This window comes from Salvia hispanica, chromosome 4 (assembly GCF_023119035.1).
Source record: "Salvia hispanica cultivar TCC Black 2014 chromosome 4, UniMelb_Shisp_WGS_1.0, whole genome shotgun sequence".
Classification (NCBI taxonomy): domain Eukaryota; kingdom Viridiplantae; phylum Streptophyta; class Magnoliopsida; order Lamiales; family Lamiaceae; genus Salvia; species Salvia hispanica.
In genome coordinates this window covers 6,367,865-6,381,363 of record NC_062968.1, presented here as the reverse complement: position 1 = coordinate 6,381,363, position 13,499 = coordinate 6,367,865, and the positions used below count along the sequence as shown (strand labels likewise).

The 13,499-nt window shown below is 37.6% G+C and overlaps 1 protein-coding gene across 1 annotated transcript; it reads left to right on the top strand.

Moving 5' to 3' along the window:
- The first annotated feature begins 11,164 nt into the window (after window positions 1-11,164).
- LOC125220259 lies at window positions 11,165-12,289 on the top strand. The gene is made up of 3 exons (XM_048122418.1): window positions 11,165-11,298; window positions 11,395-11,740; window positions 11,876-12,289. The coding sequence occupies exons 1-3, from the start codon at window positions 11,165-11,167 to the stop codon at window positions 12,287-12,289; spliced, it is 894 nt and encodes a 297-aa protein (XP_047978375.1).
- Window positions 12,290-13,499: the final 1,210 nt, after the last annotated feature.

The window sequence follows — 13,499 nt, the reverse complement described above, 5'->3', positions numbered from 1 at the left end:
CTCCAGATGACAAAGTGAAGGCTCCTCTTGTGGACTTTCTTGGGAAAGTTTCAGAGTTTGGTGTCTTAGCTGGGGACAATGATACGATCATAGAAGTCATGCGTCAAGGATTTCAACTATAGCTGGATTCAACCAGAAACCATCCTATCGAGATGATATCCGAAAGCTATGAAACTGCCACCATCGTCTTCATCTTGGAAAGAGCTTAGCGTGGGTATCTTGAACATCCCAATCGGAGTCCGAATTAGAGAGTTATGGCGGTTTTTAGAAGTCGCGCAGAAAAGGCCGGGACCTCCAGGAAGAACGCCCGACCGGGCATTTTTGCTGGTGAAAAATGCCCGGGGACAGTGCAAACACCCGGGCCGAGCGTTTTGACCTGTGTTAAATGCCCGGGCTGGGCAAATAAACCGAGACTTATATTTTGTGGGCCAATTTTCTATTTTTGGACCCTTAGTATAAATGCCTTTTGGTTGTCATTTCATTTGCTAGATTGTGATTGAATTAAAGTTATCTCCCTAGTGAGTTTTCCTCTTTGAGGAATGTATCCAATTCCTTCCTTGAAAGTTGCTTGTCTCAATTTCAAAGATTGATTCAAGTAGAGGTATGCATCAATGGGGTGTATCCATTGAGTAGTGGAGCCAAGGGGTGATAGAGCTATTGAAAGTTGCCTAGGGTTGTTTCCATTCTTTTGGTTAAGGTCCTATGGTCATAACTCTTTAATCTCTTCATTATACACATGCTTTCCATCCCTAATCTACCATCCATTCTTGTTTAGATTCAATTTTTGTCGAGGTGTCACCCATATATTCGGGGATGAACTTGCAAGGTCTGATGAACTTCGAAACTGTATCTTCAAAAGCCTACCGCTCACGACTGCCAAGGCCTGATGAACATGAACGGGAGGGTGCACGGTTTTCCCGAAATGTTGGGCCGTATAGATTGTATGCATTGGGAGTGGAAGAATTGCCTCGCCGTTTGGAAAGGGATGTACACGACCGGATTCAAAGGCAAGAATCCCACGATGATACTCGAAGCCGTTGCTGACTACCGGCTATGGATTTGACATGCGTATTTTGGGGTTGCCGAGTTGAACATCGACATCAACGTCCTACAGTCGTCGCCCTTGGCGTGTGATATGAGAATATCTTCAAGAATATCCCTCATATCTTATTAATTATTTAGCTATCATATCTTTCTAGCATATTTATTTCTTTTTTAGTAAGTTATTTCTTGTTCATTTAGTTAGAATATTCATATTATAAATAGGAGACATTGTTATTCTATTCAATCAATCAATATATCAGAATTATCTTATTTTATCGTCTCTTTCATTCCTGCAATTTATTTTCTTGCTCAAAACCCTAGTTGAACGATAATTGGCTGCTCGACGGGATTCTCCCCGCGAACAAACCAATATCTTCATCACGAACTCTCGCAGTTATCTCCCGATACGAGTCACCTCGTATTAGCATGGGTCCAGCCATTAGTTTCGTCACCAACGTCAACCAGCACGATATAGGCTACTATTTAGCTGATGGGATATACCCCAGGTGGCCCGTATTTGTGAAGACGATCAGAGGCCCAACAGATCCAAAAATTTTTTACTTTGCGCAACGAAAAGAGGCTGCACGCAAGGATGTGAAGCGGGCATTTGGTGTGCTCCAATTACGATGGGCTGCGGTGAAGAGTCCAACACGTCTATAGTATGCTGACTTCATTGTTGTATCATGTACGCATGTATCATCATGCATAACATGATAGTCAAAAATGAAGATGCAGAACCCACTGATTGGGCCAATGAAGATGGAACCAGACCAAGCCACGGTGTGGCCACCGCCCCTGTATGAATGGGGATACCCCGGGGCTACGCCGAAAGGATCAAAGTATTTGCTGATATGCGCCAGCAAGAAGCCCATATTCGACTCCAACATGATATAATTGAAGAGTTATGGGCACGTAGTTGGACGTTGATATCATTTGTATTTTGTTTGAATGGTTGTCTAATCGTTTTTTTGTAGTAGACCATTTTTTAAAAATTGCATTGTGTTTATTATTTTTATTTTGTTGAATTATGTTAGCACTTTCTCCGTTTTTGTCCAAATTTAATTTTGTATTTAATATATTTTCTCGGCTAGGGCATTGGCTAGACTATTGTTAGCCTAGTATTGCTAGGCTGTTGCTTACCTAAGGCAGTGGCTAGGCTGTGAAAAGGGCATGATAATGTGACAAAAGGAGTTTTTGGCTAGGCTATTGCTAGTTTAACCTTGTTGCGGATGCTCTAAGAGCATCCGCAACGAATGCCAATGTTATAAATACTACTAGTAGTATTATAAAACGAAAGCAACGAATGCCAGTGGACTTGTCAAACCGCTCTCTCTATTAAAACTACTCTGTCTCTCAAAACCTTTCTCTTAAAACTGTTCTATTCCACAGTTCTCCTTTTCCACAATGGATCGCATGCTCCTCCCGCTTCCACCTGAGATTCGCGATGCTAATCCGCTTCTCTATATGCCAAGTGTACTCATCCTCGCCACACCCCTTGGAGCTGATCAAGCTCAAGACCATCCTGTTTCACAGTTTCTCTATTTTCTGGAAATAGCGGGTTGCATGGTGAGGGGGGTATTTGGCAAAGATGAATATCTGCAGCAAATTCTTGGACGGATTGATGATGTCCACCAATTCTACGGAGGAAGAATACCTGGAACCGTCGAAGAGTATTTGGCATCGCAAATGCTTAGAAGTGGTTGCATTTTGGTAAAATTTCTAAAGAATGAACAAGAAACATTTGAGCTTATCTCTTCTTATCTTGGAAAATGTGGGCTTCAATCTGTTATAAAAGATTTTATATCGTTGTAAACCAAATTCCTTTGTGGCTTATAACTTTGTTTCGCCCTTCAAACTACCATGATATCTTGCAAAACCACTTCAGAATCTTTACATCTTCTCCTGACCTTCAGCTTCCACGGAATATGGAGGTAGACAACCTCTGTCTCCATTATTTAGATGTCCTTCATCATGTCCTCTTCTTGTCCCATGACCCAACTAAGCTACAAGAAACCGATAGATGGGACTTGGCCAACAACCCAAATCGGCCGGTAACCGAATTGGTTTACAAAGGCGTCACTTTTAGAGTGTCCACAATAGGTGAGCCGTGGCGGCCTCCCTATTGGGGAAGACAAGGATGGCTGGGGCGGGGTGGGGTGGACGTCCATGAGCCGAGCTCACGGCGCGGCAGCGACGATCTGTTCGTGGACGAGGGCGGCCGCCACGGCCCCTATTGCATGCCGGAGAAAGCCGCGGCAGTGCCCGACTCCAATTTTGTGGGTTTTTTTTAATTTTTAAAATTTTTATTTATAAAATATTTATTCCCAAATCAATTTTTTCATTACATTTCATTCAATTAATTTTTTTCCAATTAATTTGTTCCAATCCAATTAAAATATACCAACAATTGATAAAATAATGTGATTTGTGGTTGTGGACAAGTCTTCTATTGGGCTGGACAAGTTTATGTGGCTATGGACAAGTTTTTGTGGCTGATGGAAGAGTTTTTTTTTGCTGTGCCTTGGGCTTGTCCACATTATTGTGGACACACTTAGCCCCTCTACCGCTTCCCTTTTGGAAGTCAGTTTTTCATCATCAGAGTTAAAGCTTTTGAAAATGATGATAATTGTCTTCTCCAAAGTATAATATAAAATCTCATAGTTCATGAGATATTTCCCAACGCAAACACACAAAATGGTTTGATTTATATTAATTTTACGAAAGCTTTGGTTGTTTCAACTACTGACGTGAAATTATTGAGGGAGTCCAATATCTTGTTCTCAAATTTGTCTTCCGATTAGGAGATTTTGGATTCTTTCAAAACTGTCGACCTTTTTGGCATGTCTCAAGTAGGGCTGGGTCGATACGGTATATTATACAATATACCGAAAAGTTTGAATCGTTATCGTATAAAAAATATAGATATAAAAGAATTTCATATCGTTACCGTATCAAAAGTTTCGGTATACCGAAATTTCGGTATGGATAATATCTATATCGGTAACTTCGGTGTACCGCGGTATAAGAAAATCCATATCGTTATGGAATCGAAAACTTATGATACGGTATTGTATTGTACCAAAAATTTTGGTATACCGAAAATTTGATATTTTTTAGTAAGATGCGATCGATAAACTGTCTTTCGGTTTATTTATCAAGCCCTAGATTCAAGGATAGGCACTTTAGAAACACTTGGAAGATCCCAGGGCTCTTGTTTTGGCACTATTGTAGTTGGCATGAATGCCACCATTTGTAGGTCAAGCTTAGTCATTGGAGACCCGACAAATTATCGTCCAACTATCTCTATTTTCTTTGTGTTTTTTTTTTATTTCAATTAAGTCAACATTATAATATCTATATTGTTTCTAGAGATTGTGTTTAGAGCATCCACAATAGTGGACTAGCGCCAACCCTAGCCACCGGCTAGCGGCTCAGGAGTGGCGTTAGTCCACTATTGCGTTAGGCTAACACGACAGACGAGCGGGCGACGAACGAGAGGTTGGGTGCGGACCTCGGGCGTTAGCCGATCGCTCGCCACCTATTGTACAACGAGCGATCGGCTAACGCCCGTAATTAATTTTTTTTATTTCACTTCATTTCATTCCGTATCACTTTTTTTAACGAGTATCTTTTCATTCTCTTTCATTATCTATAGAAAAAATGGATCAAGACAGTGACTATCCCATAATTGGCGAATCACAAACGCTAACGTCGTTCCCCTAGGGGAAACGGCGGCGACATGGCCAGTGGATGGGGAACTCTAGCAACATGGGAGGCTGGGGCAACATGGAACGCTAGGGGGAATTCTGGCAATACTCTGCGTAATATAATTAGAATTTAGAGATGGTAAAATCTGGAGTATAGGATTTTGGGCTGGGTATATCTAGGGGTGTAAGTTTGGGTACCCGCGGGTACCCAAACCCAAAAATTCGGATACCCGAATACGAAATCTCAAAAATATCATACCCGATACTCGACCCGTATGTGAATTCGGGTACCCTAATACCCGATGCGGGTACCCGAACCCAACTAATCGGGTACCCATAAACCCGAAATTATTATGTTTAAAATTTATTCTTTTATATAAATTAAATTGTGATGAGAATAGAAATTATTAAAATAGACCTTAGACAAATAGACACTACTTAATTTTAAAATAATTTTTTTTTGGTATAAATTGAAACATAAAAGGGATTATAAAAGAGATTAAAATAACTTTTTAAGACATTAAATGAACATGTAAATAAAATGGAGAAAGCATAACTAATTAACTATATATTTCAAAAGATAATAAGTAAGAACATAAATAATGCAACATGAACCGAACACGAATGTAAAGAAGAGAGCAAACGGCAAAAAGAGAGCAGCAGCAGCGGCGTGAAGGAAACTTGAAAAAGTGAGGCATACGAAAAATTTATAAATCTACATGTGATTAAATAAAGTTACCCTAGATTTACCTTACGGAGCATAGGCCCTATACTAAATAAAAATATTTATCACAAATACATAATTAATCGGGTTTAATCGAGTACCCTAATACGGGTTTCGGGTACCCTAAACCCGAAAAATCCTAACATTAACTATCCAAACCCGTACCTGAACCCATTATTTCGGGTTTCGGGTACCCATAACCCGTCGGGTATTGGGACTGGATCGGGAATACCCAGTGGCGTATCCAGGATTTTGGATTCGGGGGTACGAAAAAATATCTGAACTTTTTTTTATTGTCTTAAATACAAATGTCTTGTATAGACGCGAATATAACGACTAAACAAGAAATTATATAGTTTAGAAATAATTTTTTTGGACATAAAATATTTGAGTAACGTTTTAATCACTTTTTATAAGATAATAGTACTAGTTTTTAAAAGTGAACCTTGTGAAAATAAATACTTTAAGAAAAATATCTATTATTATAGAAAATAAAATATATAGATATTTTATTAGTTATAAATGTTTCGTATAGATATGAATATAATTGCTACACCATTTTTAAAATAGTTTATAAGTAATTTTTTTATTAGTTGAGAATTAAATTAAGAAGTATATAAACTTATTATTTCTGTTGATTTAGCAAAAAAAAAAAGTAGACATCTATTCTTTCAATTTTTGAAAAAAACTAAACCAAAAAAATAAATCCATTATTTTTAAAGTAAAAGGCTATAGAACTTTTTTTAATTGTTAGAATAAAAGAAAAAAGAATTGAGAAAATAAAAAGTATAGAAATGAAAGAATGAAGAAAAAAACAAAAGGTTAGGCAACAGAGAAGATTTGAACAAGATTTGAACTCTGACCCTAAGCTTTGAAAATGGGAAGCACAACCATTTGGCCAAATGAGCCTTTCAATAAAAGTATCTCAATACATGGTATTAGTATTCTAATTTGGGGGTACAGTTGTACCCCCTTGTTCCAAGGTACCCGAAACCCGCCGATTAAATTTTCAGGCCTAGGTATATCATTGGGCCGCTTGCAGTAAGAAGCTAATTCTGCGAATGATACCTTTATGTTTCTGTCCCAAAATCTCGTTAAGTGATTTTTAAAATTAATTCAGACATTTGCTGTTTCTTGAAATCAGAAATACCGATATTAAGTGATGCAAGATTTGGTAATTGTCGATGCACAACAATGCGATATAAATTAAATGTGGGTATGAATTAAAATGGGAAATACTATATGCATATAATTTGTTTTGCATTAAAGCAGCACAAATTGTTTAAAAAGACAAATCTAATCTCTAGCAAATGTAAATATTCACAAGTCAGAACTCACAGCCACATATGTCAAATTAATTACTTGCACATCATAAGGGAATACAACCACAAGGTAAAATCTAAGGATTAGAATATGATTTTGTGTAACATTATGAAAACTGGCCTGATTTGTACTATAATTTTGTTTCGTGAAATGGACTAGCCACATGGGAAAATGTTAAATTGTTCATTCGTTGAAGTAGTCGTATAAATACATCTAATATAAACTATGTAACTAATTAAATGAAAGAACGAAACAAGTCAAAATTGAAAAACCATTTTATTAAATTGCCGTCCGACCCGGCCAATGCAGTAGTAGAGACCATGTCGGCTTTTACAAATATATTTAAGGAAAATCATTATATTATAGTCGATTAATTTTGAATAAAGCCGGGGGGGGGGTTAAAAGGACAAAACCTCTTAATATAACACCATACCACCATTTATATCTAATAATTTGTACACGTGGACGAATAATCAGCTGCTATGTGGCAATCATAAAAAATGTTCAAGAGTAAATTTTCTCGGCCGACAATATACAATACACTAGACAACAATATCCAATACACTAGACAACAATTTACAGCAATTTTTTCTCGGCTAGCAATATCCATAGTAATGGAGGCGTTTCTTTTCGGCACGGAGATTAAGAAAAATTGTGTTAGGTGAGTTAAGTAAAGGGAGAGTAATGTGGAAAATGAAAAAGGTAGAGAGATAAATAGAGAATAAAGTAAGAGAGAGTAAAGTAGGTGTGGAAAAATGTGTTGACTTTTACTAAAAAGGAAATGACTCTATTACTATGGAACGTACCAAAATGACAAAATGACTCTATTACTATGGAACGGAGGGAGTATTATTCGCCAAAACTTTTTCGCTGGTAGGAAATAACAAACTAAGGTAAAGTTCGTGACATTATTTGTCAATTTAAAAGTTAGTGAGAAAAACTCATTTTTTTGAAAATTTAATGATATTAGAGTCTAATATGTTGGAATCAAACATCACGTAAATCATACATGTCAGAATACGATTGATAAACATAAAGTGGAAGCGTACATGGATTCAGATTCATGATGTTGGTGATAATTCTGAAGTATGAAAATTAGTCTTTCAAGTGACAACGCTGTCTCACAGATTCTCTGTAATATGTAGAGTCTTGATATTATTTTTGATCAATAGGAATGAGAATCTATTTAACTATTTATAGGTTGCACTTGGGGACCATAGCCATGTATTTAGAGAACAAGTCCCTAACTTTATTATAATTTTAATTTCATCCATAACAAAATTAAAGTTATCCAAAGTAGTATCTGCACAATAGTCTTCATACTTTATTATCACGTACTCGTGTCAATCAATAAATAGCCATAAATATTATACAATCTTTCGACTATTATGTTGGACCATATTAAAATGTTCCAACATAATATCCCTTTTATTATTTGGATTCTAAACATAACTAATTAAAGACTTAAGCCTGTATTTGTTTTATAGTAGTGTAGGAGTGCTATTTATTTGGGGAAGAACTAGACGTCGCCAAACCGAACCGGCCCGGAACCGTCACCGGCGGTTCGGAACCGTGAACCGGAACCGCGGTGGCGGTTCGGAACCGGATAGGAGTCGGCGGTTTAGGCGGGCCGGTTCAGGTTCGCGAAAAATCAAGAACCGTAATCCGCGGTTCGTAACCGGCGGTTCCGGTAGCTTTTCAGTATTTAGGGTATAGGCATGCAGGCGTAGGCATGCCGACTAAGAGTATATATATATACTATCTATTTACATTTATAATTTATTGTTTTTTACTTCAACTTTTTTTATTTAAGTGTTTTGATTCTTATGTAATTTCAATTTTCAACATTTGTATTTGTAATATCGACATTCACATATCGTTCAAATTTGTATGATTGTATGATTGTTTCAATAAAATTCCAATTGTTCAAACTCCAATGTCGACTTCTACTCCATTTGTCATTTGTCATTCTTGTTTTATTTATTTATTCGATAGTACAAGACTACAACTACACCTACAACTCTACAATTAGTACTATACCGGAATAAAAAAAAAAAATTCGGCATTGAACCGGCGGTCCGAACCGGAACCGCCACGGAACCGGCCCGGAACCGTCTGGAAACCGCCGGTTTTGAATCGGCTTGGAACCGTGACTGAACCGGAACCGGAACCGCCTGACCCTAGGCGGGCCGGTTCAGGTTCCATATTTTTTTGAACCGGAACCGCCGGTTCCGAACCGGGAACCGGCGGTTCATGAACCGTGGTGACGTCTAGGAAGAACTATCGATTGGCTAATATGTTTGGAGAGAGATATATCATAAAAGATTGTTGTATTATTATAAAATATTAAAATCACTTGAGCAATTAACATGATTAATTAATTAATTAGTGATTATGTTGATGAGAGCATCCGCAGCGGTTGAAAAAAAGTCGTCCGTCCGTGCTGGCGGCATGGTGCTGCTCTTAGAACATGTACAACGGTATTACAGTATACAGTAAAAGTATGGTATACCGTAATACGGTATGGTATACCGCATTAATGGTATGATAATGGTATTGAAAATTATCATACCGAATTTTCGGTATACCAAACTTCGGTATACCGAAAATACGGTAAGGTATCGGTATAGAATTTTGTCATACCGCTACTTTCGATACGGTATGCGGTATGACACTCCCTGTACGGTATACCGTACCGATCCACCCCTAATTTTAACACAAATCTAAAAGATAAATATACATAAATCGTATATGTACATAATTCCCATAAACGTTAAATTCAAGTGAATTCTATAAGAATAACAAAGAAATGATATGAAAATTTATACAAATTTTAATGTAATTTTGAGTCTGATTCAAATAATTATATAATACTAATATTCAATAAAAATTTAATGTTTTCGTAGATATATAATTTAAAATTTTAATATGTGCCTAGATTGTGGCAATGATTAGTATGCCTGCTTATTCGGCCGGTTCCGGTTCTAATTGAACCGGTTGACCGGTTAACTGATTTTAAATTTTCATAAATCCTAGGACTGGAACCGGAACCGATCGGTTTCGGATTTGGAACCGGCCGGTTAAGAACCGGTGGATTCCGGTTCCGAACCGGAACCGATGTGTAATTCTAATCCGAATTAATTTACAACTTCAATACTAAAAAAATAATAATCCAACATCTAGAAATATAACAAATAATAACTAAAGTTCAAATAAATACAAGCCAACAATACAATAATATTCATATATGGATAAGAGTTATGTCAAGTGTAGTAGGTCAGACTAGTTTATGTTAGCAATTTTTTAATACAAAAATAGGAGTTCTAAACTTTAGCAATTTTAAAAAAAAATGAGTTTTAAAATTGAATTCCATTTTCCCTTTTTTGGCTAAACAAATATTCAATAGAATTTCCAATACTAATTAATCTTGTTGTAACTTTTTAGTTTATAACGGAACAGTTAATAAATTATTCATAAATAGGTTAAAATCGTATGTTAAACGAATTGTTACATAAATTTGTTATAAAGTTAAATTTCTATCATATGAAATGATATTGTATTTGTATAAGTTCTTTTGAAAATTAAAAACAAACTTATGATGTCTACTCATTGTAGTTAGTTCATCAAAAATAGATTGGGGAAATAATTGTAGATTCAAAGTATCACGGTTTAAACATTTTAAATACTTCAGAAAAGAGCTCACAAATCTAACACTGTTTAAATCTAAAAATCACTCAATGTTTCAAATTATTTTACTTTATTTCAAAATTAATTCAATTCAATTAAATTTATTAGTATATTAAATTATAAAAAAATAAAATTGAATAATAATCCGGTTCTCGGTTAAGAACCGATCGGTTCCGGTTCGAAATCGAAACCGGTTTTATTTAAAAAGTTGGAACCGGTACCGGAACCGAACCGATTTTTCCGGTTCCGGTTCCTCAATTAACCGGTCGGTTCCGGTTAACCGAGAACCGGAAGACCGTTTAAGCACCCCTAATGATTAGAATGTGTTAGAACAACATCGATGTCCATTCTTGTCAACGGATCACCGACCACGTCGTTTTATCTGCAGAGGGGCTTGAGTCAAGGAGATCCACTTTTGCCGTTTTTGTTTCTTCTGGTAGCAGAAGCCTTCAATAGATTGGTTATCAAAGGAAAAAACTCGGTGAGTTTGAAGGAATTTTAGTGGGGAGGAAACAAATTCCAATTACCCACCTCCAGTTTGCCGATGACACAATCCTTTTCACACCGGCCGACAAGAGAATTTTGGATAACTATAAGAAATTTCTTAAGTGCTTTGCTCTTCTGTCCGGGCTTAAGATAAACTACCAGAAGTCTACCCTCATTCCTTTGAACCGTGAAGATGGGTGGATTGAGCAAGTTCAAAGATCTCTTGGATGGTGTTTCAAAGCTTCTTATTACTTACCTTGGAATTCCTCTCGGTGCAGACCCACGCAAAGCTCAAACGTGGAAACCAGTCATCGATAAGGTGGAAAAGTGATTGTCACTTTGGAAGGCAAGAAGCCTATCAAAAGCTGGCAGATTGGTGCTTATCAAATCAGTTCTCAATAGCATCCCGATGTACTATCTCAGCTTGTTTCATATGCCCAAAAAGGTGGCCAATCGCATTATTCAACTGCAAAGAAGATTCTTTTGGGGTAAGAAAGAAGGAGAAAAAGGGGGCTGCCTCATTTCGTGGGAGACTATTCAAAAGCCGAGGAGCCAAGGAGGCTTGGGAGTAGACGATATCCTAATTAAGAATGCCTCTCTTCTTTTCAAATGGTGGTGGAGGTTTGCTGACAACCGAAGAACACTTTGGAAAGAGATTGTTGAATCTAATCATGATACCACACACCTTGAGGATTTTCTTAGAATGAATAACAAGAACCGATCATGTGTTTGGGGGCAGATCACCGACTTTAGAAGCTTTAGTAAGGAGGTACAAGAAGTGGCTTCGAAAGGCATTCGGATGAAGATCGACAATGGGGCTCACACGAGGTTTTGGCTTGATAATTGGGCAGGGTTGAATAGCCTTCGACTTAGCTTTCCCAGATTATTCATGTTGTCTACATAGAAACAAGATCTTGTTCGAGAACTGGGTATATGGGTGAATGGGGAGTGGAGATGGGCCTTCAATTGGAGGCGAAATCTTTTTGCGTGGGAAGAAGAATCTTTTAGAGACCTCATCAGCATCGTGAATCTTACAAAGCTGTATGAAAACGTAAATGACAGGAGGGTGTGGTCGAGTGACTTATCAAATTCCTTCTCGGTGTCTAACTTTGGTCTGCAGGTTACCAAGATCACGGAGGACGAGAGCTCACCACAAGCTCAAGGGAGGCTCACATGGAGAAATATTGCTCCTCCAAGAGCACAACTTCAAGTTTGGTTTCTCCTTCAAGGAAAAATCAACACTAAGGAGAGGCTTTTCAGATTGGGAGCAGCTAGAATTGAGGATGATCGATGCATTTTGTGCAAAGAAGAGACTTAAACTGTTGAACACCTGTTTTTTTGTTGCAAATCTTCGAGCAATCTCTGGTATCACAGCTACAAATGTTGGGATTTATCTTTTTGTTTTCTCAAAGATCCAAAGACATGTCTGCTTTTTTGGGTGGGTACTCCGTTCAAAAGATTTGATAAGCGTTTGTGGACCGCCATGTTTTATGTTGTCGCGTGGAAAATTTGGAATATTAGAAACAAAATGGCATTCCAAGATTTTAAACCTAACTGGGAGTTCGAGAAGAAGCGACTCTTTTGGCGCCTTGGAACTCGGGCAAAAGGATGGTGCCCGGATTTTCCCTTTGCACCGAGGTTGTTAGAGGATGACTTGAAGGCTGTCAGAGGCTGGGCAGGAGCTCCACGAAGGGGTAGGTTGTGCTGAATTTTTATGTTTCTGGGCTCTTGTTGTTTTTTCCTTCTTTTGTGGCTTTGTTATGGGTTTTGGCTCGGTGAGAGGACGGGTGGTTTGATGCTTTTTGGGGCTGCTTTGTTTGGTAGTTTTTGCTTGTTTTGGATCTCTTTTTTTGGGAGGTAGGGGGTTTCGCTTTTGTTGGTGGTCTCGCCATTGGGCTTGCCTCTTTGTAGCTCGCCGTATTGTGGCTCGAGCATTAGCTATTTATAAAAAAAATTAGTATGTAATGTATTTTAAATTAATGAGTAATTATATATTGATTTTTAATGTAAAATATTTAAAAATTTAACTATGACAGGAGGGTGTGGTCGAGTGACTTATCAAATTCCTTCTCGGTGTCTAACTTTGGTCTGCAGGTTACCAAGATCACGGAGGACGAGAGCTCACCACAAGCTCAAGGGAGGCTCACATGGAGAAATATTGCTCCTCCAAGAGCACAACTTCAAGTTTGGTTTCTCCTTCAAGGAAAAATCAACACTAAGGAGAGGCTTTTCAGATTGGGAGCAGCTAGAATTGAGGATGATCGATGCATTTTGTGCAAAGAAGAGACTTAAACTGTTGAACACCTGTTTTTTTGTTGCAAATCTTCGAGCAATCTCTGGTATCACAGCTACAAATGTTGGGATTTATCTTTTTGTTTTCTCAAAGATCCAAAGACATGTCTGCTTTTTTGGGTGGGTACTCCGTTCAAAAGATTTGATAAGCGTTTGTGGACCGCCATGTTTTATGTTGTCGCGTGGAAAATTTGGAATATTAGAAACAAAATGGCATTCCAAGATTTTAAACCTAA

What these genes read in the sequence shown, in the direction of transcription:
- LOC125220259 (XM_048122418.1), top strand. Translation starts at nt 11,165, where the DNA reads ATGGGTGGATTGAGCAAGTTCAAAGATCTCTTGGATGGTGTTTCAAAG. An exon ending in GTCATCGATAAGGTGGAAAA is followed by an intron (nt 11,299 to 11,394) that starts GTGATTGTCACT and finishes GTACTATCTCAG; the next exon opens with CTTGTTTCATATGCCCAAAA. An exon ending in TTAGAAGCTTTAGTAAGGAG is followed by an intron (nt 11,741 to 11,875) that starts GTACAAGAAGTG and finishes TTGTCTACATAG; the next exon opens with AAACAAGATCTTGTTCGAGA.